The sequence below is a fragment of the Artemia sp. Qi Xiang Cuo genome, chromosome 9, assembly GCF_049724085.1.
Source record: "Artemia sp. Qi Xiang Cuo chromosome 9, ASM4972408v1, whole genome shotgun sequence".
In the NCBI taxonomy this organism is placed as follows: domain Eukaryota; kingdom Metazoa; phylum Arthropoda; class Branchiopoda; order Anostraca; family Artemiidae; genus Artemia; species Artemia sp. Qi Xiang Cuo.
The window spans coordinates 42,112,553-42,140,505 of NC_142802.1; the positions used below are offsets into that span (position 1 = coordinate 42,112,553).

General features: G+C 36.4%; 3 protein-coding genes across 7 annotated transcripts in view; 2 read left to right on the forward strand and 1 right to left on the reverse strand.

Annotated features, from left to right (window-relative positions):
- The window catches only part of PAN3 (Poly(A) specific ribonuclease subunit PAN3), a 64,124-nt gene extending 59,776 nt beyond the window's left edge, over window positions 1-4,348 (forward strand). The window contains exons 11-12 of the mRNA XM_089094571.1: window positions 1,955-2,156; window positions 4,065-4,348. Coding sequence (XP_088950697.1) covers window positions 1,955-2,131 — 177 coding nt within the window. The 3' untranslated portion in view covers window positions 2,132-2,156; window positions 4,065-4,348. The remainder of the gene's footprint in view (window positions 1-1,954; window positions 2,157-4,064) is intronic.
- Window positions 4,349-6,036: 1,688 nt separating this feature from the next.
- On the reverse strand, window positions 6,037-27,224 carry Nxt1 (NTF2-related export protein 1). 5 transcript variants are annotated; one of them, XM_089094578.1, is made up of 4 exons: window positions 27,204-27,224; window positions 14,797-14,874; window positions 9,550-9,694; window positions 6,037-6,274 (listed from the first exon to the last, which is right to left on the reverse strand). In XM_089094578.1, the coding sequence occupies exons 2-4, from the start codon at window positions 14,812-14,814 to the stop codon at window positions 6,114-6,116; spliced, it is 324 nt and encodes a 107-aa protein (XP_088950704.1). In that variant the 5' UTR covers window positions 14,815-14,874; window positions 27,204-27,224; the 3' UTR covers window positions 6,037-6,113. The 5 variants fall into 5 exon arrangements, with proteins under 5 accessions (XP_088950704.1, XP_088950703.1, XP_088950702.1 ...); XM_089094577.1 differs by having other exon boundaries at window positions 27,147-27,222; XM_089094576.1 differs by lacking the exon at window positions 27,204-27,224 and adding an exon at window positions 26,969-27,108.
- Window positions 24,487-24,933, forward strand: LOC148948665 (uncharacterized). The gene has a single exon (XM_089094990.1). The coding sequence runs from the start codon at window positions 24,487-24,489 to the stop codon at window positions 24,931-24,933; it is 447 nt and encodes a 148-aa protein (XP_088951116.1).
- Window positions 27,225-27,953: the final 729 nt, after the last annotated feature.

The following is a 27,953-nucleotide window of genomic DNA, read 5'->3' on the forward strand; positions in this document are numbered from 1 at the left end:
TGCCCACTCGTATTCTTAAAATAAAAGTTTGATGTAGTAACACTCTATAATGAAGCAAGTGTATGGGTTGGAGAAAGTATTTTCTGCCGCAAAGCGAAATAAATTTTCGAAACAAGTTATCAAAAAGTGCAAATGTTTATATATTGCATCCCTTTGAAAATCCATTAAGAGAAGAGAATGCCTAAAGAAAGTATTGTGTAGCAAAGGGTCTAAGTTTCTTTGAAATTCAGAATTTAAGAAATTTCATTTTACATATTTACTAAAGAATGAATTCGTTGGAGGGCCTAGAACATTATTTTCTAGCGCAAAGTGCCGTAAAAATATACAAAGTACCCTTAAACTAGGAATTTTCCTTTTGATTTGTGTCTCCCATAGATTGGGTAGGAAATAATTAATCTTAAAAAGATGTTTTAAGCTGCGAGGCAACAAAAATTTTTGACTTGGTGGTAAGAAGTGTCATTTTCCCGTGCATTTTTCTTCTTCCATGCATTGTTTCAGATGGCTTCCAAACATCAGGATGGGAGAAGGGGAAAGCATGGTCTGGAGGAGGAGACTGTCCCCCGCCAAAGCACCTATGGGCTCTGCTTAAACATTAATAACTCTTAGCTGACTGCGCAATTTGACGACGAAAATTATTTTATTTTCAAAATGTATCAAATAATTAGTATGCATTTCCGGGAAATTCGAGGTGATTCTATATATACATAAAAGCGCATTTTTGGAAAAAAGGAACGGGAAAATGGAAAAATAACCATAAAAAAGGATGGCAATGTTGTGTGCATACAGTTTTTCGCCCCTTTATTGAAAAACTGTTCTTTTTGGTGGAAAATGCTGCAATAGTACTAATAATCAATCGAAACTTATCATTTACAAATTTTTTCTTCTTTAAGCTTTAGGTGTTCAAAAACAGCTGTTTAAACAGCTGTTTTTTGCAAGCAAATAGCTGTTTTCTGTTTTTACCAAAAAAACAGAACAGAAACAGAAACAGGTCTTCTGTTTTTTTGTTGACCTGTTCTGTTTCATTCAAGCCCTGTTTAGTTTTTTCCTGTTTCTTCAGAAAAACAGAATAGTGCCCATGCTTAATTAAAACCCTAGTAGCTAGACTCTGATGTCTATCTCCATAATAACAAAGCGCTGAAAAAGTATCCAAATGATTACTATTGGTACAGTTACCAAGATAGAACTGCATGCAAGTCTAATCACAATAAAGATCAATTACCATCTCAATCCCCCTTGGGTTCGCCACGGACTCTATGTGACTGCAATCGTAACAACTTTCTCTTGTCGGGGCTCCTAACCAGTGTCGTTACTAGCCAAAATATTTGGGGGGGGGGCTAAATATTTTACCGACTGTTTTTTGTCAATAATTAGCATAATGTCCGTTTCAAATACAATATGTAAAATCACTGGACAAGTCGGTAAAACCGCGGCATTTACCAACCGAGATTCGGATTTCGGTACATATCATGTCACTATTTTAATGCTGTTTATTTAACCAAATTGAAAATTGTGGCACCATCCGTAAAATCTTGGCAGGAGTCGGTAAAACTGCAGCGTTTACCGACCAAGTTCAAAATTTCTGTAGACGGCATGTCAGTATTCTCGTGGTCTTTATTGAACTGAACAAAGAATTTTAGCGGCGTCGGAAAAATCGTGACGCTTCACGCCACGATTTTACCGACTTATTTTTTTTTACCGAGTGACCGACAACATTGGGGGGGGGGCCTCCCTCCCCATACGTGACGGCCCTGCTCCTAAATAACAATTTTTTATGTGTTGGTCCCATCTACCACTATTCCTTAACTGCTACTGGGAAGGGTGAAGGCATTCGTTGGCCTCTTATCGGTTCTCGACGTGTTCGGCCTAGAATTCTCTTTGCGTTAATCGTTTTGTCGCAATAATTGCGTTTATTTAGTAAAGGAACTTGGGGAAGTATATTTTATTTCTATTCTAGTTATGCCTTACATCTCGAGACGAGCGGAATATATTGATTGTATCTTACGCAGAACTGAAGCACTGCTTCGAAAGTTCGTTTGAAGAGTTGAATAGTGCTGCAATGGGAGGAGATCTGACTAGTAAAATTACAGGAGACTCTTCTACTCATCAAAGAAGCCATCTCAGCAGGAGATGAAGCAAACTGACTCAATTTTTTAACTGTAAGTTTTTTTTTGTGGTTTGGATCATAATCTACGCAAAAGTGTGGATTTAGGTAAAGAGAGATGTTTCTTCCTTTTTTTGCTTCCGTCTCCTTATATACTACAAATAATCGCAATGAGTTGGGAAATGGCTCATTCGATAGCAAGTTTCAATGTTTCGTGCCTTCTTTCAGTGCCGAAACAAGTCAGAGGGTACCCAACCGCCCTTCGGGGCCCGTTCTCCCAAATACAATCCGATCAAAATTTTCAAACTGACCCTTTCAATTAAGTAGTTTAAAAACTTAAAAAGTAGTCTTCTGTGGACGATGCATGCAATTCCAGAGGTTTTTTTGTTATTTTTTTCTCATGCCGACTAATGATCTGTGTACCGTAGATACCGTTCTCATAATTTTCTGCCTTTTGCGGGGTGTGCAATGCATGGTTGGGGGTAAATCATCCGACGCTTCCCGTGCTTTTCCGCCAGATTTCTCCAGGAACCCATTTAGAGATGGGTCGACTCTGGCTGAGCTTACAGAGTCATACCATTTACCTCTGTTCCAAACAAAATAACTAGCGACACCAGGACTCGAACACCCGTCCGCAGGATCTCAAGGCTAGCGCGCTACCAGGGGCAAAGGCAACAAATTATGTGAATAGCCCATTTTCAGATAAAGACTTCGTAAAGCCTCTTTATACGTAGAGCCTTTACATTTTAGTATATATACATGGATGCAGCTATGTTACACCTTCTTAAAATAAGTATATACAAAAATTCAGTGCTTTGCTAGATAGATTAATTGGAAGAAAAAACTCCCATATTTATGACTTACTATTACAAGTTTGACAATAGTAAGACTATCACGACCACTGCTACTAATCCATGGATTGCTAGCCTGTATAATTGAAGGTCCAAAGTGAAGCCTCTCCCCCCCCCACCCCAAAAAAAACCTTAATACCAATAGTTTTACCTTTTTTGACTCATGATCATCAAAGGATCGCTCTGGGAATGTTCCTGAATGATTAAATGTTACTTACTAAACATGTATCGTACTAATGAATTAAGTTAACTTGTGAAATGTGTAGAGATATACCTTTACAGTGAGCATGCAGGCCACAAAGATGAAATTATTGCTATATGGAAATGATCCTAACATAGTGCCGCGGTCAGTTCTACTCGCACCGCACGATTACTACTCCTGATTGCGTTATTATTCCTTCTTACTGCTACCGTGACAACTACTATGACAGTTGCTTCTTATTTGTAATTTTTACCTGCGATTTTTATTGTATCAATTTTCCTGATAATTAGTCCAAAATTGTTGGCAAAGTTTGCTAGTGACAGTCGTTTTGAGAATAATTGTATTATTTCATACCTGAATAGTACGATGCAAGGATTTCTAGTGGAGCCCAAACTCGGCCAAAAATATGTCAGAATGGCTAACACCATGCGTTCAGCCCCAGGTTGAAAAGGTGGCCAAAATTACGATCACGGAATTTTAAAGCCGCAATTTTTCCAAGCGCCACACGATTCAGGAAAAAAAGACCCAAAGAGGCGATTTATGTGGAAAGTTTTGGAGTTTATGGGGTAAATCATAGGAATATTGAGATTTGGGGGAGGAGCTTTTGGAGACCGACTCCCATTCATTGTACTGTTTATATTTGTTTAAGTACAACAATGAGCAAGTCGAGTGTTAAGTCAACTATCAACACAAGTAAAGATCCTTTATTAGTATGTCTCTTGGACAACTAGGCTCTTAAGGTCTTGGTTCCATCATGGCCAGAATCGGTGTTTTCTTTCCATAATGGTTGACTAAATGCTATGTAATGCCCATGTGGGTGTTTTTACTTACGGGGGAAGCTTCAGGAAAGAAATCTGGCGTCCAATGAACGCATCAGTTATTCTAATCTTGAATTATCTTTTCTTTGTAGGTGTTCAAGTCCAATATTGATGATAGAATTATGATTTCGAAAGTTGAACCAGCGTTATTTCTAAGGTCTTCCTAAATAATTAACTGTGACATGACATTGATTGATTTTCGACATTGAGTACTATCGAGACTAGAATAAACTGACATTGCGTTCCATCAACATTTCCTGATATTTTTTAGTGGCAATATCTATTTTTTAAATCAGTTCTTTTATTCGTAATAGGTTTTATTGGTGCACAATTATTGTAGTAGAAATTCGCAGTTATTAAAAGAAGTTGTCCAGAGCCCAGAAATGTTTGTAGTTTCAGACCTTAGGTTAGAGCAGTAATTAATAGTTGCCCTGACAGCTTTAATGTTCGCAAGAATGAGCTATTCAGGGGTAAATCTAATCAAATCCATCGACAAAATAATGTAGAGAAATTTTTAAAGATTCATTGCCGGTTTGGATTTGAATTTTCTGATCAGCCTTGAGGAAAACAAGTTACTCAGAATCTTTGACATTCTGCTTTATGAAGTGTCCCTAAGTGCATTTTAGGATAGACTTGCTCTAATTAGGTGTGAAACAAAAATTGTTCGGGATTTGACGGTAGATCTTGTCTTGTTAGCTTTTGGTATTAATCCTCATTTTAACTGATTAATATTATTGCTGCGTGAAGTTATGTCAGTATGAAGATATGGAAGTGCATTCATCCTAAAACCTCATAAACGTAAGAAGTGGACTTCGTCAGATTCCCTCTGAATTGTTCAAATTGCATAAAATACATTTCCAATCACAGATTTGCCATATAATCTCGTTTTGAACTGAATGGTCAGGCTCCTGGGTGTAGGCTATCCAGTATTTTTCCTTGGGGGGGGGGGGTTACGTAAAGATTTTTTTTTTCGGATAGGGGTTACCGTAATAATGTTTTCGGGATTGGGGCTTAAGGGTTTTTTCCGCATTGTAAAATCAAATTTATGAGGTAGATAATTTCGGAGACCACGTTGCCTTTCCATGACGATAAATTAAAGTTCAAATAGGGATAAAATCCTTTTAATAGACAATGTTTCACAAACAGTAATAAAATTTCAGAAAAAATACTAGATATTTTGGTCACATATCCAGTGACCGTCATCAGTAGTAAAACCTTTGACGTTTTGCTACTGATGACGGTCACAGCATACGTGACCGAAATATCTAGTATTTTTTGTTAAATTTTATCACTGTTTATGAAATACTGTCTATTAAAAAAAATTTAATCCCTATTTGAACTTTTATTTTTCCAATTTACGAGTCTTTAGATTTTTTTTTTTAGAGAAATAGTCTATCTGCATTTTGTCACCAATTTATGAATCGAGAAGTTTTTTTGGTGGGAGGAGGGGGTTCAAACCCGGTAACCCCTAATCTCGTTTTCCCCCTTGATACATCCTTCATACAGCTTATCTTATTTTTGGTCGATTTTGACTTGGTATACTTTTAAAATCCATAAAGGAAAAACTTGCTTTATATAATTAATAAGTGTCGGTATCCCCTAACCAACCACGTCAAATTTCTTTTTCCCGTTGATAGGCTTACGGATGCGAAACCGAAACATACGGACATGATATATTAGTACTGTGTATTTTTTTCGAGTTTAACTCTCAATTAAACGTTTCATACGTTAAGTATTTTCATTTTAAACATAACGTCACTTTGTGTCTTAAGTGAAGCTGATTCGGTCAAACCGAAGAAAAAACCTGTTATAACCAAAAAAAAATTTTTTTTTTCCTTAAAGTGTAACTTAATATGCATTGCAATGCTGATCCTCTCTTTGAAAACAGCTTAGCAAGCGGTATTTGGCAATTATCTTAGCAGCATGAAAATGTCATATGTCCTTTAGACGAAGCAGTAACGATATAGTCTTTGCTCTTTAGAATGCCAACATTTCCTTGTCTGCAGGTGTACTTTCCAATGCATATACTAAAATGAGATTCTGGGAAAAAGCAAATAAAATAAGTAAAAAAACATAAAATACAAATTTAATGTTCCTCCAAGTAGAAAAAATCTCTGAAATTTTTTTTTTAAGCTGACTATTCATTCATCTTGCAATCTGAATACATCGGAGTAAATGCGTCCCTTTCCTTCTTCAATTACAAGAACAAACGATTGTTGAAATGCCTTTTCTTTGCCCTTGTCAAAACGAACTGAGCCTGCAACCAATATCATAATGCTAGGACGTCCAGGCAAGGGATCAACTGAAAATAGAATTAAGACCAATTTGTAAAGCATGAATGATTAAGACTGAAAAAAAGAACTAGCATGTGAAGCTTCTAATGACCTTTTCCAGCCGATTCTGTACTGCTAAGGAGTACTGTTTTCTTCAAAGATAAAGAACAGCTGTGATTCAGGGTTGTCCAAAGACGCCCAACATCATCCGAACTGGAGCCAAACATTACAAACCAGAAACACATGTCGAATAGTAATTGGAAATTAAAAAGGGGGTCAAATCTAATTTAAAGAAGCAAAAAACATGAAAATCAGTTTAACATTTGTATATTGTAATAGTTAATCTACCATGGTAAAGGTTATTCACGAATTATGTAATTGATATACCTTAAAATATAAAATTCAACTTGAACAAATGTGCAAGCACTTCGATCTTCGTCACTTTTTACTGCATTTAACATTAAAAAATAATAGTAAAGATATGACAAAAAATAATAACAATTCATAAAAAAGGGGAAATAGGGAAAAAGAATTGGAAAGAAAAATATCTAACCATGGTTGCAGCGGTACCGCTGCAACCATATAAAGGACGAACACGGCCAATAGTAACAAAAAATAGCCTGAAACTCCAAAAATGGCGCCACTGAAAAAAAAAAGTACACTAATAGAATCGCCTTGGCCGACAACCCTAGTCAGGAAACTTGCAGTCCCTTGACTTGAACAACGAGGAAAACCACTTGTGTATGGGAAGCATCCTTATTTTCGTGTTTTCCTTATCCGCAGCTAGCAGGGCACTGGAGCATCATAGAGGGCTGTTTAAGGGCTTGGGTCACAGCAAATTGCTACATCTACATGCTTTTGTCATTAACAAAACACAGCATTCAAAATATAATCACTTTTTTTCCCAAAAAAACTGCATCTTCGTATAGAACATGACGAATGAAGTGATAGCCGTATTTATGGTAAAGAACGAACTCTAGGACATAGTAACCGAAACATCAAAATAAAATGCAAATTCTAACAGAAAGTGAATCATGATATGCATGATGATGCAACGCACGTATCTTCTTACAGAATAATATAACAGAAGTGGCTTTTGAAAAGTTGCTTCTCTGGGGTATGATGTCATATTCGAGAGGCTCTGCTACTTGATTCCCTGCGGTTCTTTCTTTACTATTCCAACTAAGAAAAAGCCAAAGGCTTCTTTCCATATGTAATTTATAAATAAAATACAAACATACAAGTATATAACATTTGATTAAACTTAATTAAGACGTAAATCAGTTTGTCGTAGGCAGTACAATAGCGCTGTCTAAGTAAAGAGCGAAGTGGACCCAATGTATCTAATTTTTTTTTCAGCAAGGAACTTAGTATAGAAGGAGTTGTCGTAGAAACGTAGAAACTTTGGAAGGGGCTCAGTCAATTGGAAATTGAAATTTTCAACGCCTGTCTTATTCAAAGTCGGTCTAAGAAATGTGTATTATCATGAAGAGTGTTAGACATGCTAGTTTCAATTATATTATTTTAGTAATTCTACTGATGACGGAAGCTGTATATGTGGTCGAAATATCTTGACTTGTGTACCTGTTTTTTTCACTGTCTAAATAAATGGATTTATCCCCATTTGAAAATTTATTTCTTCGTCATAGAAGGGCAGTGTGGTCTAAGAAAAGAATACTTAACTTAAGATGTTACGTCGAAAACAAGAGTGTAATATTTTATCGACCAGCTAAAAGCTTTATATTCGGCAGTTTAAAAGCAGCATCAACACTTTTTGGAAGTCATGTGTTGGTGGCAGTTGTAGAATAGTGGTGAAAAAAGACTAAAAAAGGGGTAAGAACTGCTTCCTTTATTAGTACCACTGCATAGAAGCTCTAGAACGAGGACGTCCCTTAAATGATTGTCCAGCACCTAAGAAAAAAGCAAAACCATTACTTTATCCACAGAAAAACCAAGGCATGGTTCCAAAACTATTCCATTTAAACTTCCATGTTTCTAGCTTGGCTAGCTTAACCTTATTTTCAGTGCACACACAACCAGACACAACACGATTTTATTTATATACATAAATAAGTCAAGTGAAATTTTCTGGTTTAATGCATAATCAAGTGTTGGTTCATTTTACTATCCTTCTAGTGATGTCTTACAGCATAGTGTCGACGAGACTTTCTTTCGGAAAAGAAGGACCTGACTTTAAGCTACTCCATGGCATATAGTTTCTTTGACTGGTTTTACATCTATTAATAAAATGAAAATATTTAAGTACCATGTAAAACTTGTAATTGAGCAAGTGAAAAACTAAGTATACCAGCAAAAGCCCGGAATTTGGGACGAAACATTTTTATCAACAGAAAAAGAAGAAAACTAAACTATAACGCTAAAACACACTCAATGTAGTCTAGTTTTCCGTTTTCCGTTGATAAAGGCTTCCGGACATGAAGCCACAATACTCGAGATTTTATGAGCACTTTTTTTTGCCGTGTCAATTAAAAGTTTTATATGTTATTTACAGGTTCTCATTTGATTTTATTACTCTGCGATATCGAAACCCGATGATGCCTATCATTCAACTGCAAGGATCGAAAGCCCAAGCTGGCGGCGATGGCAACATGACCCCGTGGTAGGCTCCAGGGACGAAAAATGGCACGAAAAAGGACCTAGTTGTACGCCGGTCACTCACAGCTTCTAAAAAGGGCACTAGAAATTTTTGTCCGAACAAGAACCCTCCCAAGATTCAATGATCAATGCTGATAAAAAAAACAAAACACAACAACAACAAACAAACGCACCCGTGTCACGAAAAACACAAGATTTTATATTTTCTTCAAGATAGCGACAATTGGGATGGGTGGGGTGTTTCCAACTTTTCTGAAATGACGTAAATTTATTTATGATAATAGCTTTTAACGGGTACTTTGGAATTAATTATTGTTTTTACAAATTTGGAATCAGCATATCAAGAGTTACGATTACTATTGGCATAGGTCAAAACTTACTAAACTTACTGTTTAGTAAGTTAGTGAGTAAGTACTGTCTAAACTTACTGTTTTATTACCACAAATTACTTGATTCAATGTCCTATATACCGAAACTCACGGCATGAAAAGTGAACCAAAAAAGGTTTTGCAGAAATTTCAAGCTTTCGGGGAGAGTAGGTATAGGCCTGAAAAAAAAAAAAAAAAAAAAAAAAACTGAGTCGCCCCTCAAAAAGATTGGAATCTAATAGAAAGCTCTAAATTTATCTCAAGTTCTGCTTTAATTTTTGACGTTATCTCCCAGTTACAAAACGATGATTAGATCTTACCTATCATGGGAACTGCGTCAAAGCTTCCAATTTCATGCTGCGTTGGGGGAATAGCAAGAATGAGATTCATTACATAAGCCTTTCCTTTTCCTCCGTTGCCATTCCAAGACAGAGTCGCATCGTCCAGATACATCATTAGGAGCTTCTACAAATTACAAATACAGCTGAATTACATTGTTCTGCAAAAACAGAACTTTTTTTGTTTCAAAAGAATTAAAATAACAATTTGTTTTAATTATTTGTGTGCTGAATTCAAATATCGTTTCGGTTTTTTACCATTGGGCAGGAGTTCTGTGTGACATTCATTTGAACGTTTATAATATTCTAAAAAGTGTGTAACTGTTCAGGCATATTTTGCATCTATAACGTCTTTCATCTTCATCCAAAAGTGGTCAGCCAGCATACTGAAACTCCCCTTACCTTTGCTCTTCTTACTCATTGTTGAAATTTGCCGGTAAAATACTAATCTGTTCGTTGCGGACAGCTCCAAGGTTGTTGGGAATAAAGAACAAATGAGAATCAAAGTGAATTTTTAAAGACATGTTGCATCACATAGCTTTACAAGAATGCAGAAGATCAGCACTACGTTATTATAGTTTTTTGCATAACTGTTGCAAAGAAAATTGTAACATAAACTTCTGAAAGATTGCCAAGCTGCTTTCTCCAGTGGATTTATCTGTTCTTCGAAATATTCATCAGACAATAATTACCGCATTTGTAGAGTTAGCATCATTGATTTTAGGGAATTCCAATTTTAGATACAACAGTCAATCGAGAAGTTTATCCATAGCTTTGACGAAATTTTCAGGTCCTACCTTAATATGCCTTAATAGATGTAAAAATATTTTTTCAGAATTCATTGAAGGGACACGTTTTTCTGGCCAGGGATTAGAGGTTCGCGTATAAGCCAATTTTCTGGTGCAGTGAGACTTCTTATTTCTGCTATCCCATTCGCACACCGAATATCCCACTCATTGCAAACAAAACAGTAAAGCAATGAAAACAATGTAAAGTTACATTAAAGCTGAACACGAATAGAAATTATTCCGTATACGAGAGCAGCTGCCCCCTCCTTTACCCACACCCTTTGTGCAAGTTTCATAAAGCTTTACTGAAAGCACTTAGGAGTGCAACAAACGAAGTTTTGTAGGTAATTGCAAGTATGTTCTTTACCAATTGCCATATTGCTTGTAGTTCTTCTAGTTCAATAAATTCTTCTATTATCATGTCATTGCAAAAAAAAATGCTTTTTCTCCCGTCCCGATTGTACTTGTGTTTGAGCAGGCATTCTTGAAGTAATTGGGACAAACAGTCAAGTTTAACGCAAAGACCGAGTGTAAGGAGAGCCCCTCCTAAAATTTTCATTTTTTTTTCTGTATTCCTATTGAAAAATATAAAACAAAATTGTCACTCCACCCCCCCCCCTTGAAAATACATTTTTATTGTATCCTCATTTAAAAATTGTAAACCTCTTGCCCATCCCCACGAAAAGAAGCGCCCCTAGGACAATGCTCAACGAGAAAAAAACAGCATAAATAAGGAAATGATTCTCATTTAAATCTTGATAAAAATAAAGCTCCTAATCCTCCCTCCCACCTCTTCCCCTTTTGTGCTGAGAAGCGTATGGAGGTAATCTTTTAAGTTACACAGAAAATATATTAATACAACAAGAGGGAGCCATCATTTCGCAGCAAGGGTTACCGCCTGCAGCACGAAAGTGCTATTTTAGCACGATTTTATTATGCGTAGCACTGTGTCACGTAATTAGGGTTGCTAAAATAGCACGAGTGTTCTAATTCGCACTGTTACAGTCGATTTTTGACTATAGCACCGGAAATCGGTGTTTAGCACGCAAATTTGGGCAATTGTAGCACTTTAGGAACTGACCGTGGTGGCAACCCTGTTCGCAGCATCAATATTACAGGCTTAGTAAGAAAATATCTCTAGGCATGAAGGGATATTACTGCTGCTACTACTAACAACTCACTGGAGCACCAAACCGCCCGAGTCTAGCACAACCACGCACGCTTTTTCTTCAACCCAATTTATTCAAAGCTTCAAGGTCCAATTTCAAAAGCAAAGGGAGATTGGAGATAAATTCCCCCTCTCCAAACCCCCTTTATATTTGTTCGAAGTTCCCTGAAAGTTAAAAAAAATGGACATAAAAATCTACTTTTTGAGGCTTAAGGCTCCGCCCCCCCCCCTCCTATCCCCCTACCGAAAGATCCGCGAACCCTCAGATGGCAAAAAAAACAAGCTGATGCGAATTTATGGAGCATAGTACAAAATTTTACCACTTTCAAATGACAAATTAGTTCAATTAGCTTTACAATATTTGTTTGTACATTCCCTCCGTACGTTTTTGGTATATTATTTTTCTACAATCCTACAGTTTTAATGTTTGAATGTTAAGCCAAATTCTGTAATCAGCACTTTTGAAATTTACTTTACAAATTGAAAAACGTGTTGAAAATACGACAGAGACATACAAAAACAGGAAAATTTTCCTATTTTCTAGGTATTCTAATTCTTTTAATGATATAAGCACTTTGTCCTTTCGTGCAATTTACAGCTGTTGGGACGTCCTAAAATCGCATGTTTTGGTGGAAACAAAAACATTTAACCGTATATTTTTATGTACTAAATGCATCTTTAGGAACGAATGCACCACCGCGCAGTATTATTGACTCTGAAACTGGAAGGCACAAAGTACATTTTTTCGATATGTCTAAAACTTCCAATGTAGTTCAAATGAACCCTCTTCCAATATTCAAGAACCACTGGTTCAATACAATCACCCCTGGGAAAAAGACAAGCAAACATAAATAAACAAACAAGAAACACAATTCCACGATCACTTTTTTGGAATATATGCAATATTTCGTATTTCTGTACAAAAAGGATTGAAAGCTCTGCTGTAGGGTTGAATGATATGCTGAATTTGATGGTGTAATTTTTACCATGACCAGTCTTTTTTTTCTCTCTCTCCTATCTCGAAAATCAGGCAATTTTCCCTGGTCCATATCTTTTGGTGGCTAACTTTTACCTTATTAAATTTTGCCTATTCAGAATTACCATTAAAAAAAAAAACGATTCTTTCAAGGCCGGCAAAAACACAAAATCGACGTAAAAAAAGGATGTTCAGGAGCAGAAAATTTCATAGGTGGCCTGCAGAAATTAAACTTCGGTCTTTATTTCTGTAAGAAAAACTTTGTTTTTTTCTAAAATTAATTTTGTTCGTAATTATATTCTTTCAATATACAAAATAAACTTCAGATAAAAAAAGCTTTGTCTTATTTAGGCAATAAAACAAAATAAGTGTGAGTTAGATAAAACTAGGGCATTAAATATGGGTTTTATTTGCTATTTCCATTAAAGTTTCCCACGAGATATGTGCAGCTTTGTCACATAGATAAAGAGTCGGAGGGATATATTATGATTGGTATTTTTGAAAAGTTTCAGATAAAATTCAATTATTTTCGGGAAAAAAAAAAATCTTTAGGCAGTTTCTTTCAACACGCGTTTTTTCTTTCAGTTTCCACTTGCCAAGGAACTGAGAAGAGCAATAAATAAAAGGAGAGACCCTAAACCTCTGGTTAAAGGTTTTTGACCATGGAGATTACAATGGTGCCCTTGTTAGTCTTCCCAGATTTTCCACTCCAGAATTAGCACCAAAAGTGCCACTGTTGGTGCCACAAGGCATTTAACAATGGATTTATTAAGAAAAATTTTTGTTTAAAGTACGTAGACATGAGCAGTAGCTTTAAACGAGCCATTAAACATCTCTTTACAACCTTTCGGCAGCTTGTTAGAACTGGCAGAAAAAAGAGAGACACACCATTGCTACCCAAGCAAAAAAAGCAATATTCCATGGTTTTTTAAGATCGAGGGGGCTCATAACCTCTGGCTTAGGGTTTAAGAACAAGGAAAATCGATTGATTATCTTAGAATTTGCATTCACTGGCATTTTGGCCCCATCTGAGGAAAAACTGATGTTTTGGGCACCAAATATCATATCTGTCCAAATGAGCTTTCTTCAAATAGTCCACAACCATTGGTTCAACATGATCACCCCTAGGGAAAAAGGAGACACATAAGTGTTTCCCTTCCCAAAAAGTTATTTCCCTTCTTACTCAGGGGGGGGGGGGGCTTTATAGTCTGCAATTAAAGGTTTTCGATAATGGATATATACATTCCTCTTACAATATTTTACTATTATGACGAGTCAAAATTATCAAAAAATGCTCGAATTTGTTATGTTGGGGAACAGATGCGGTTTTACATTCTAAATCTTCAAAGAACAGTAAAAAAAGGAAAATAAAAAGGAAATATCATGCTGAGCTCATGTAGCCTAAACTGAAATTCAGAAAAATCAAATAAAAATTTGAATAAATCTGTATAATTTAACATTAATATCCTACATAGATTTTTTAATATAAAAATATAATACTTGTAGACTTAAAAAGCAAATTTAATTATTTTAGTTACATCGGTTTTATGTGGATTGTAGTCCAGAAAGCAGATGTAAATAATTTACTTTTAGTGCAATGATAGCTTTACACTTAACCTCTTGATAATTATTGATCACAACTGGGTGACAATTATCCAACTTCAAGTAGCTGCCTGTTGTCGATTTAATAACAATCACACATAAGAAATTGACCAATGTAGAAAAAATTAACCAAACCGGGGACAAACAGCATTTATTGACCATTACCTAGGCAGTCTGGTTATGAGAAAACCTGGGGGTTTGGTTGTGAACAATTGTAATATTATATCCTTGCACATTCGACAGTTTTCTTTCAAACACTTCATTTTTGTTATTTACTAACTAGTTGAGTTTGTTTCTCTGCTATTAGACAGTAAGCAACGTGACATACAATACTTTCAACATTGTCGTGGTATTTCTTGTTTCTTATAGATGTTCTTATACTCTGAGACCAATAAACAATATCAGGCCTTTTTCTTTCTATTTTTCCCTGTATTGGTCTGAAACAGAAAAGTTTACCTTTTTCTACTTTTAGGATTTCACATGTTGGATCTTTTCTTTGCCAGGTTAACTATAGTGTTAATGTGTACACTTGGCCAGGATTGAGGTGGAAAATATCAAAGTACTTTGTTCAAGAAAAGAGGAAAAAAGTAAATTGTTTGGCTAAAAATTTCGAATACTCCACCTCCTATAGGTCAGTCCTGATTACATTTATGAGAACAAGATATAGGTTCAACAAAACCAGAAAGTACAAATACCTGTCTTGCTTTGTCCATACTGTCATAGTACAATTCAACAAACTTTTCTGCAATTTCTGCAGATTGGCTTAATCGATCCTGAAAAAAAAACTTGTGAAGGATCTTGCAATTGCTGACAGATTTTTTTTCTCTCTTTTTTTTAGGTCTAAATAAAAAAAAATTTGGGGTCTCCAATTGCCTTCAAATGACTCATAGAACTGATAGACTATTTGCATTACCATTACTACATGCCAATCAACCTTAGTTCTGCCCTAGGATGGAAGGATAATAACTATCTATCAACAAGTGAAATGACATCATTTTTATACAATTCTGAAAAAGGCTTATGCCAGCTTTTTCTCTCACTCAGACTATCTGTCTTGGCGTTTTTTTTCTAATTATCCATGGCTCTCAACTTTTTCATCACAGTCCACCAACTTAATTTTAATTCAAGTGGCTATATATATATCATAGTTCACACTGTGGTAGTTCACAATATATATATATATATATATATATATAACCGCCATCTATGTTATTTCCAGAGTTTATGTGCATGAGTTTGCTTATCTGCTGTTAATGGGATAAAGCTATTGCACTACTTCGAGGTTGTTTTCATATTGCTTTCTACCCTCTGACAGATATATTTATAGTTAAGTTAAATTGAGAGATTTTCTCCAATACCTAGAATAGGTCTTTCTCTCCGGACATCTTCACCAGCACCATCTTTTTCTCAATTTGACTGGGGCGCCATCTATAACGCCAATTTTATATAATTCCCATATCATTAAGGTGCTGATTTTTTACTAGGAACAAGCAGAAGAGGGGAAGGAACCCCCCCCCCCCCCGAAACCCCGTATTTTACCTGCTGATATTCAGTTACCCGAAAATTGCAGGGAAAATGTGAGGGGGTACTTACACTTCCCTGGTTCCTGGGTGATTTCAGTACCTTTACTTTGATTATTGAATTGCAATTTGCCTGATGACGTGAAACTGCGATGGCAAGCTTGTACAAAATGCTGTGCTGAACTTTATGCATCACTCAATGCAAACAGGAAACAAAATAGAGCAAATTGTTAAAAGAGCAGTGGAGTTTTTCTCTCATACGGACATCCTAAACGCGAAAGAAAAGTTGATCTCTATCGGAAGCGAACTGGGATATGATTATGTATTCCGGAAAACTGCCAACGACAATGATAATATTGTTGAAATGGCGTAGATATTGTCCAAATGTGCCAAAGACAAGAAATCATTACCCCAATTTGTCATTGTGGATCCGCAGGAAGTTCCCACATGTCCAGACAAAATCAGTGCTTGCATTTGGGTCAAAGTTAATGAAATGTGTTGCCGCATAGATGTTGGATTAGACTCAATAGCCGGAAAAATCAAGCTAGCTACGAATAAGTTCTCCGAACAATTAAGTAAAGTGTCTGAACAGTGTGTTGCTATCTCCGACACTATGTCCCGAGCCCCTCCCTCTCTTGAACCACAAGTGACACAGCAGAAGCCTTTGTACTCAGTGGTGGTTAAAAATATGCCATCTGATCTCAACTTGCTGCAGGCTAGGCAAGAGTTCATGAGCAAGATGTGCCCAAGAGGGGTTGATTTGGACTCTCTTACTCTAAAGCATAGCAACAATGACTGTCCAATCCTTGCCAAGTCATGTAATTCAGCAACACAACTAGCCCAGGCCAGTAGTAAGAAAATTGACACCAAAGTGAAAGTGCCTCAATTTATAGGCATTACAAAGTGGATTCCTAGTTCTCTAGATGAAAACAAGCTAAGCCGAGTTGCTGGGTGTGAAAAAGCTCTTCAGTGCGGTGACATTAGAGCCTTCAAATTAAACTACCCGAGTCGTGCTGATCCGGACAATGCTATTCCCAATCCCCTTAAGATCTACTTTGAGCTATTCAGGGTTGAGGAGTTCCGTTTTCTGCCTTGGCGCTGCTTTAAATGTCACAGTGTTGGTCATTTCACTGCCAACAGCAACCAACAAGAAAAGTGCTCACACTGTGGCGGCATTGATCATATGTCTTCAAGAGTTAACCCATGTAAAAAGCCCCAAATGTGTTTAAATTGTAGTTCAAAAAAGCACAATTGCTACAACGTCTCATGCCCGTTTAATAAAGAACAGCCGTCCATTCCTCTTATATCATGATGGTTTGCAAGGTCTACTCTTGGAATATGAATGGTACAGTGCTGGAAAGATTGTCATATTGTGATTTCTTAGTAATCTATGCACGAAGTACGACTTTATTTACCTCCAAGAACATTTCCTCATGGAAACCAGTGTCAACTTGTTAAAAATTTTTCCAGATTACCATTATATTATACAGCCAGCACGCAAATCCAGCAACCATGGATGTCCTCCAGGAGGGCTTGCTATAATCTCCAATTCCAGTCCCCTCTCCCTGCCTGTCTCCAGTAAAGTGAATATTTCCAGCTTATTAAGTGTGGGGATTTCATTGTAGAAAATGTTTACTTACCTACTAATCACAATAATATTGTTTTGGAGCAAAAGTTTGCTATTGCTTCCAAGAGACTCGGAAACTCAATAAAGAAAGTACTAAGGGATGGCTTACCATTATTGATTTTGGGGGACTTCAACTGTAACAATGAAAACAGCAGCAAGTCTCATGCCCAAGTGCTTCTAAGTTCACCTCCTAATGGATTCAAGCTAGCAACAAAAAACAAGCAATATTCTTTTATAAGTGTCTCTCAGTCTGTGTCTAACATTGATCACACTGTTAATTGTAATGTTGAGCTACCTACCATACAGGTAGGACTTGACGGAATGTACTCAGACCATCTGCCCCTGTCTGTCACTATCCCATGTACTGTGAATGCTTACCTGCCGAAACCTAAACCGAAGCTCGTGAGAGACTGGAAAAGTCTCCCGCCCTTTATTCCAACAAAAGTGTGATGAATTCCTCGGAAAAATTAAGGTCCCATTTAATCTGCTCAAGTGGAATGCTGACTTGCCTGATAGTGAAATAAGACTGCAATTGAACCTATACTTTGCTGAAATATGCCACGCTTTAAAAACAGCTGAAAGCTCAGCTGTTCCAAGTGTTGAATTGTGCCGTACATCTCGAGTAAAAGGATGGGCCCAAAACTCTGATTTGGTTAATGCAAAGGCTGCAGCCAAGTTTTGGCTGCAGATTTGGCATGAGTGTGACAGGCCTAAAAGTGGTGCAGTCAATCTAATTTGTATTTTTACTAAGTGGAAATTTACAAAAGAACTGTGTAGACATTGTAGTGCTTTAAAACTTGAAACTGTGAAAAATCATGGATAATCCCAATCTGATTTGGAATCTGCGTGCAAAGCCTGCTGAGTACAATAATTCGATTTCTAGTGCAATTAGTGAGAAAGAATGGGCTGATTTATTTTAGTGAGGAATTTGCAGCCCCAGATGGGTCAAAAAATCAAATCTTTTATGAGCAACTAAGTCCCCTCCTTACTAAAGAGCTAAATTATTTTGTTGTGAACAGTAGTGAAATCCAGGAAGTGTACAAAAAATTAAAGAAAAAATTGTCAAGTGGTGCTGATAAAATATGTGCACATCATCTATTGAATGGTAGTCCCCTTTTAATTGAGCATCTTGCAATTGCTTACCAGATTATTATGACGCATGGCGTTGTACCAGATTTATTTTGCTTAGGATCCATAATGCCTGTACTGAAAAAAGGAAAACCTTCTTCTTATAGACCAATAACTATTTCCTCTGTTTTTTGCAAGCTTTTTCAATTGTTAATAATAGGTGACATTAGGAAGTGTTGCAAGGCCCCTTGCATTACACATCACATTACAAGGCTCACGCATTACATGTTGAAGCAAATGTTCTGTTAGATGCGCACATTTCTAATGAATTGCTGGCTATTGGTGAATACAATGTACACTGCGCATTTGACTCTGGCATACATGCGCAGATAATGCTAGAATTATGGAATAATGGTGTTGACCCAGCTATTGTTCAACCTCTTTATGATCTGTATTGCCAACTAAATGTGTGTTTACACATTCCTAATGCAGAACCCACTAGGAAAATCCCTGTAAAAAAAGGTATTAAACAGGGTGCGATTTCTTTGCCAGAGTTGTGTATTAATAGTATTTCTGAGGCGCAGTCCAAAGTCACTACAAGCTGTATTCTAAGAGGAATAGATGTGACCATTGGCCTTAGTTTTAATGTGTCAAAATCAGAAGTAATGTTATTTAATTGGAATAAATCTTTTCAACCTCACACTCAACTAGGATCCCAGTCTGTCAAGCCTGTGGAGTCACTAATATACTTGGGACTACCCATTGGTGACACACTGTCATCTACCCATTTGCTAATCATCATACATATAGAGCATAAAATTAGAACTGCATATGGGGCCACAATTTCTTCGAAGAGAAATCTTAATAGGTTTTCACTGGGTAGAATTTATAATGGTGCCGTGATACCACATATATTATATATAACATCATTTTAGAAACTTCTGCGTAATGAAGATAAATTTAAAATCTGTAAAATTTTCTTCAGATATTTGAAGTTTCTGCTGCAAGTTCCACTGAGAACGATTAATTCGTACCTGATCCGGCAATACGCAATATCCAATCCATTTGCTGCAGCTAATTAGTTGCTTGACAATTATTGTGCTAAGTTGGAGGGTAGTACCCATCCTTGGCTACCCCTACTCTGCTCACTTTGATTACTGTGTATTTGTGTTTGTTTTGTCTGTGCTATTAAAGGTATGTTTCTTGTTTCCTCTTTTCTGCTGTTTTTCCATCAATTTCTGTGTTTATGATGGCTGTAAAATAAATTCAATTCAGTTCAATTCAATATATATATATATATATATATATATATATATATATATATATATATATATATATATATATATAGAGAGAGAGAGAGAGAGAAAGAACTACAAGACTGCTATTTTATTGTGCATTCAGTTCAATAAGAGGGGCAACCCTCAGCATAGGACAAAGTTCTGGCTACAAAGCAAGTAAAAACATTGATTAAATTTCAAATGAAGTGTTTGACTTACAGTCTGCTAAAATTAAAAGCAATATATATGTACAATTGCATAGTTTTTACCCTCATCTTATGGCAAACACACAACATTTTTACATAATTTTATTGTACCTATGGCAAACTTTTGTATTATGTCACACCTGATCTCAAACAAAAATGGGTAGCCTATGTATTTCATGTACTATTTTTCTCCAGATTTTTGGTTTTCTTTTTGTGTCCATTATATTTTTGAACCAACAGAAACGACATTGTTTTATTATCGGATATTCCTGTGTTTGAAATGTTTGAGCTTCCAAATTTTTTAATAACTATGTACATCAGCTTTTCTGAAAAAAAAGTCTCAAATCTTTCAATTGTAATGTTTAAAACATTGAGAAAGATGCAAACATTTTGGATATGGAACTAGCCATTGAATAAATCTTGATTAAAAACAAAACTACAATAAAATGCTAATATAACAAAATTCTTATTTTAAAGCATGCAGATGATTTCCATTAATGACATTTTAATATATCCTTCCATTTCCATCCAAATTGTTAAATAATTTTACAGATTTAGAATATAAATACCCATTAATGAACAAACACTAGACAGATAGATTATTTAGGGCTATCTCTGGCCCTATAGAGGGGGGAGGGTATATGGCAGCAACCATAATATTTAGAAAGAGTTAAATGCTGAATTGAATTGTACAATTCTTTTGTAATTAGTGTTTTCTTCAGAAGAGGGTGCAGACAAGACTTCTGAATGTGCACAATTATTTCTTGTTTAATAATAACCTTCACCACTAATACCATTTTATAAGAAAAAGTTTTTAAATTTTTGAACTAAGGAAACAAGCATACAATTACAGCTCATTTGTAAATAGAAAAAATATCCAGAAAATGTGTTTAATTATGTAGACTACTGATAATATATAGTGCTGAGTACACAGTGACCTGGTTGGTTAAAGGTCCATTACCTAGCCCCTTCTACAAAATAATCTTTAACTGCTGGGTCAATGGGCTGAGGCTTGGCTTCTTGAATTCAATGTTGCCAAGTGTCACATCATTCACTTTGGCAAACTGAATTCTTATCACTCTTATTGTTTCTTAGGCCACCCACTGCATTCCTCTGTAAATAATGAACAGGACCTTGGTGTCACTACTGACAATGAACTACAATTCAACACTCTGGCTAAGAGGTCTGCTGCTGGGGCTAGTTCAACTATGGGACTGATTAAGCATACTATTTCCACTCATTCCCCTAAGTCATCAGTCTTCTATACATGAAACTTGTGTATTGTAAGCTTGAAGTTGCAATGGCTCTTGTCTCCTGATATTTTAAAAAAGACATAAAAGTTCTTGAAGATGTGCAGAGACATGCTACCAAAGTGATATCTGGCATGTGCGTGCTTTCCTACCCTGTAAGACTATCAAAGCTCAATCCCTCTACACTTGTTTACAGGAGAAATAGAGGGGATGCCATTTTAGCCTACAAGTTATTGAGGGCTAATACTCTCCCAGCATTATTCCCTACTGTTGGTACCAACTGAAGAACTAGAGGTGATCACCTGAAACTTGTCAAGCAGTCTACAATATCTAGAGGTACTCAATTCTTTTCATGACAAATTGTCAGCAGTTTGAAACAAACTATATAATGAAACAGTTACTGCTGAATCTGTTGATGTTTTCAAACAAAGGCTGGATGCTGAGTGGTCCTCTAGAGAATGTAAAGTCTATTGGGATGCTACTTATCATGGAACAGAAACTGGTCACTAAAGAACTTTGTATACAGCTCAAGTCATCATTCTGGAGCTCTACAAGGAGAAATCCTTAGATTGCTCCTAGCTGTGATTTAAGGTAAGGTAAATGATTCATATAAATGGGGATAGGATACAAACCTGCTTAACTCCTGATTTGACATGAAACTAGAGATTAACCTCATTTCCTACTTCAACTACAGCAATGTTATTCTTGCACATGGCATTAATTGCTTTTATGTATTTAGCTAGTATACCATACAAGGATAGGACAGTTGCTGAAGCTCTTCTATTAGGTGAATCAAATGCTTGCTTATAATCTATAAAACTGAGTACTAAAGGGGTTTGATGACTCAGGCACTTCTCAATTATTAATCTAAGAGTAAAAATTTGGTCAATGCATCCTCTCCCCTTCCTAAAATCTCCTGTTCTTCTCTTGAAACTTTATCTACAGCATATCTCAGTCTACAAAATATCATCATTATAGCATTATGTGATGCCTTGCTCTTATGCTTGTGGTTGCACATCAGCTTGCTTTATGTGCTTATGCTTATTTACCTTGATGCGCTTATGTTTGCTTGCTTTGCTTATAGTGTTCTTTATTATGGGTGCCTTGGTTTTAAGTAAAGATTTATCTACAAAACATTACATGGTGTCAGAAGTAACCAATAATGGATGTCAACCAGCCAAGTGTCAGTTGGGACTTGCTGTGTCTTCCAGATGAGTGGAAGCAATTTGAGCAGCGTGCTCATCTTATGTTTGCTGGCCCCTTATCTGGGAAAACTGAGAAGGTCATGTGCACCTACCTACTTATTTGGGTAGGAGACAAGGGAAGAGAGATATTTAATATCTTCACCTTCATTGAGAGTGAAAAGGACAAGCTTGAGTCATACCTGACAAAATTCAAAGACTATGCAATGCCTAAAATAAACAGCATGTTTGCAAGGTACGTCTTTCAGAAACACAACCAACATGAGGGAGAAAGCATAGAAAGCTACATAACAGAGGTGAAAACCTTGGTTAAGGCCTGTAGCTACAGGGATGCAGAAAAATGGTACAAGATAGAATAGTCTGCAGAATACTGAACCCACATATCAGAGAGCACCTGCTAGTAGAAGGGGATGCCCTAACCCTTGAAACAACTATAGAGAAATCTTGCATGTTTGAAACAACCCAGTCACAGCTAAGAACATTTGATGAAGATAACATAAAAAAAGAAATTCATTCTATCCAGAAAACTAACTGTTGTCCAAGCAGGAGAAATGATTAGTTCAAGACCACCAGCCCAAGATCTAGAGAATGCTACTTATGCAGAGCCAGCTACAGCCCTAATCATGCATGTCCTGCAAAAGGAAAGGCATGTACAAAGTGCCACAGACCTAACAATTTTGCATACTAATTAATTTGCTTTCTACAGAAATCAACCTAATGGCTCTATAATAACCAAACTCCATCTTATCATCTTTCTTATAGAGGGGTTTAATTAGAGTTTTCCTAAAATTGCTAAGTACTTCCCCTTTTTCAAAAATCGTACTCATAATCATCCATAACATATCTCTAACTTCATAATCACCATTTTTAAAAACACATTTACTATACTATCAGCACTTGTGGCCTTATTATTTTTTAATCATTTTAGTGCTATTACTAATTCTTCCTAATAAAATAATTCAAAATGTCACAAACTTTTCTATTTTTTTCTATATCTTTTCCTGTGACTCTTTCATGGTTTAGCCCATTCACAAAAATAACTTACCCATATCTCTTTAATTCTTTCCTTATTATTGATTGTGGCCCTATTGCTACCTTTAACTGGGACAAGTCCTGATCAATTATTCCCTCTCAACTTATTAGCATGCCAGTATAATATTTTACTATTATGCTGTCTGGCTGCATCTTATAGATCTTCAGAAATTTCCCCCATGAGCTCCACTTCACCATTCCTTAATTCATATTTTAATCCTTTCTCTACTTTCTTTACATTTCTCTTTAACTTGTAAGATCTATCACTCAAATAATTCTGGTACAGGCCCCTCCTACTCTCTATTAAACATAAAACATTTTCACTAATATTCCTAGCTTTCACTAGCATTTTCACTAGCATCAGCAACTTCATAAACTATTTTCCTGAGATTATTCTATCCATCTTCTACACTGTCAAATTCTAAACTCTTTATTTTAGCATTCAACTGTTCTAGAAAAGTTTCTCTCAAATTCACATCATTGAGTCTAGTGATATCATAGCTTTAGATTAACACTATACAGTACTAAATGATGATCTTTACTTTTAACACCAATAACAGCACTCCTATGTACCCTAGTGTCTTTTATTGACCCTGCTGGTCTTTGGTTTACAATAACACAATCAATAAGGTTATCTGTCTTACCATTATGTGAATACCATGTTAACTTATGGGCCATGTTAGCCATTTTATGAGCAAATGCAATAAGTTATAACTAGATCATTATACCTACAAAAATTGCAGCATTCTGTAACCATGACAAGTGGAGTGCCACAGGGCACCACCCTGGGGCCCAGATTATTCAGCATGTACATCAACAACAAACCTGAAGAATCCTTTGATGCTATATGCTGATGACTGCAAGCTCCTAGGACTGGCCCAGAATGACCTAAATCTGTCAACTATGCAAGAAGATCTGGACAGACTATCTAGATGGTCATTGGATCGGTGTCTACAGTTCAATGCCTTAAAATGTAAAATTCTACATCTTGGACACAATAATCCAAAACTTGCATATCACATAGGAGATGCCCAGCTTGAGGCAGTCAGTGAGGAGAAGGACATGGGGGTTATTGTTGACAGTGAGCTGAAGTTTCACTGCCATACACAAGCTCAAGTTGCAAAAGCAAACCAAGCCCTTGGCCTCTTAAAGCAAACATTTACCACCAGGAAGTTGGGAGTGATTACAAAACTGTACAAAGCCATGGTTCATCCTCACCTGGAATTTGGCATGACCTTAGCCTCTCAGTACTATAAGATGGATGTGAAAGCACTTGAGAGTGTCCAAAGAAGAGCAACTAAGCTTATCTTTGCATTCCAAGACAAATCTTATGAGGAATGTCTCACCTTACTCAAACTCCCTACCTTAGTATACTCTAGGAAAAGAGGAGACGCAATAGCAACTCGTAAGTTGCTAGAAAATGACCTATTAAGTCATATCTTTTCCCAATCCTTCTCAACTACCACAAGAGGACACACCAAGAAGCTGCAGGCCCCCCGTTTCATCAAGCAAGAGCGCCAACAGTTCTTCTCAGTCTGCTCCATCCCACTCTGGAACACCCTATCCAAAGCCACTGTCCAATCTAAAACTCTAGATGCCTTCAAGAAAGGAGTTGATCAAGACTTTGGGCCAATGCCAAATGGAGGCTGAACTGGGATGTCAAATCATAACCTTGAAACACCAACAGCAAGATTTCTACAGGAGGCTCAACACCACCTTATCTTGCTATGCATGCAATTTAAGGTAATTACTGTCTTCTTTTCTTACACTAAATTTACCTAGGCTAGGATACCATCTATCCCTGTTTCAACCAACTTGGCCAATAAAATCCCCTATTTCTACCTGTGGCCATGCCAATTTTTTACTGTAAGTAAAATTCACCTATGACTGATCCCCTCTACTTTTTAGTTGTTGAAATGAGCAACTAGCATTCTTTTATTGATACCTTCTCTACCCAAAAAGACTTAGCAGCTTCCTAATTCATCACAAGCCCTATTCTCCCTCCTAATGAACAAATATACAACCCAAATTTTATGTTCTTTACCTATCCACTGTTATTTTAATAGTGTAGCTCTCCCCTTTACTGCTTGCTTAACATTTGTTGTTATATTAATGAGAAGAGTTAGGCTACTGAAAGCAACTTTTAGCAAGAATATTATCAAATTTGCATTTCAGAATGTTAAATAATGGAAATTTTAGAGTGTTTCCTCTAGAAGTGGTGGCATAAGCCTAGAATTGGGGCTATTAATAAGGAAACACATTAATAATCAATTCTTAGTACATGATATGCAGAACAATTGTAGTAAAATTATTTTGAAGGTCCTTACACTATATTTTACCCCCTAAATCCTCCCTCCCCATAATGTCAAATATATAGCCGAAATGATATAATTCCTATGCATTTTATCATGTGTCACTCTTGTTTCACCCTGTGTACCCATAAATTAAATCAATGCTGATGAAATCTAGAAACAGAAAACATGTTGGAAATGTTGGCCTAGGCCTATAATTTTGGTTATATATTTGTACATTAGAGGGGAAGGGGTAAAGTATAATGAAAAATCTGTGTGTTATAAAAGTGAAACCTTGCAAAATAGATCTTCTGCTTACATTAAGTGCAACAAAATTGTTTTCAGCTTCACAGCTTTGCTCAGTCCAAATTTATAAGGTTTTAAAGATATGCAAATACATTTCCTGAATTTTGAAAAAAAAAACATTAATATGACTTAAAATTCTACTCAAATAACAGGAATTGCATTTCAGAACTAAAACCAGAGAAAAAGAAACTGATAGGCCTAACTGAAAATTAAGGTAAAATGTTTTGTCAAAATTTCAATAGGTATAGACCTGTCTTGTAGGCAAATTTCAGGACCCCCTAGAGGGAGGAGTGGAGGTAGGTACTTCAAAATACCTTTCCAGGACATATTTTTGCCTGTAGACCATGGGCGTAGGGAGGCCCCTCCCTAGACCTTCAAATTTACATTAGATATGGCTAAAGAGCAGATGATAAAACTCCATCACACTATCAACTGCCCCCCCCCCCCCTAGACAATATTCTGCCCACGCCCATGCTGTAGACCCTTCCCTGAAAGTTTCATTTTCCTAACCTAACCCCTTTCCAAGATAGCCAAAAGTAGCTAAAGTTGAATTTTAACCAAAACATTTTTCAATTAATGCCCCCCCCCCCCTGAAAAAAAAAGTTTGGTAAGTTTCTACCAAATCATATTATTGATTTAGGACTAAAGTAAATACACCATTGGATGCCCTTTTTTATGCTGATTACAAATATAATAATCATTTATATCAGAAATGAATTTCAGCCCCCCCTATAAATGCCAATTCAGGGTTAGGTTGTAGAAATATATATACCCTGAATTGGCATATATAGGGGGGGGGCTGAAATTCATTTCCGATAGAAATGATTACCATATTCATAATCAGCATAAAAAAAGGCATTGAGTAGTATATTCACTTTATGCATAAGTCAATAATATGATTTGGTAGAAATTTACCAAAAGTTTTCCAAATTGTAGAGAAGAGCATAGAAACATGGGGGGAGCTCCTTCTTCCAAACTGATCATATCTTAGATTAGGAGCCTAGGCTAATATCCATGTTTATAAAAGATTTGTTTTATTCCAAATTTTGTCCAATAATTAGGCACTGTCTGAGTAATGGGGGTATCACCTTGGATCAATTTCTAAGAGTCGGCTTCTTTTTTACAACATAAGGATTCTGCAAGTTTGTCAAAGGTCACTGCCTTTTGGAGGAGGAAAAATCATTTGTAGATAGGCCTACTTCAAAAGACCATCCCTTGCCATAATTTAGGCTCTGAAAACTTTTCTGAAAGTTTTGTTTAACTAACTCGACTACTTCTAGGATAGCGATTCTTCTGCCAGCGAAGCTTATAGGAATAAAATACTCAAGTCTAGGCTACATTGGGCAAGCCTAACTCTTTTGTTAGGACGTACCTCTATTGACATTTTTTATTGTTCTTCTTCTCGAAATTAAGACTTGTTTTATTAAGGAGGTAGAATTCCAGTTCAGTCCTCACTTTCTATGTTTTATTAAGGAATGATATAAACTACAGCCCTTGTGTTTCAGGAGCCGTTAAAAAAAAAATTGGGACAAACAGTCAAATCCTAACTTACAGATCAAGGCATTGAGGAGGAGGGCAACACCTTCATTTAAGGAATTCTTTTTCCTTTTTAGTTTTAATGCAGCTCCTTATTATCAGTTAAAGTTACTTTTTGTTATTTAATTTCTTATTTTTTTTTAATAATACCGATATATCTGGTTCACCCTCAAAGAAAATTTCCTCCCCTCACGACTCCATGGAAATTTACTCCCACTTAAAATATACTCCCTTGAAAATCTCTCCAGACAATTCCATCGTCACTGAAAATGCCCCTCCCCCGTAATTTTTTTTTGTTTTAAATTCAGCTAGACCCCGGTGCCGCGCCGATGAGGGAAGACCGGCAGCGGCAGGGCCAAAAACAGCACTCAGCGCCGCGCCGCCGGTAAGATGTCGGTGGCGCGCCGCCAGCGCGATCAATGTTGACCGCAAACATTCATGTTTTCATCAGTCTTTCTCAAATCACAGCTTAAATTTACAACAGATTTGAGTCTATTCATGAGTTCAAAACTTCACAAGTCGCTGGCTGGAAACTGG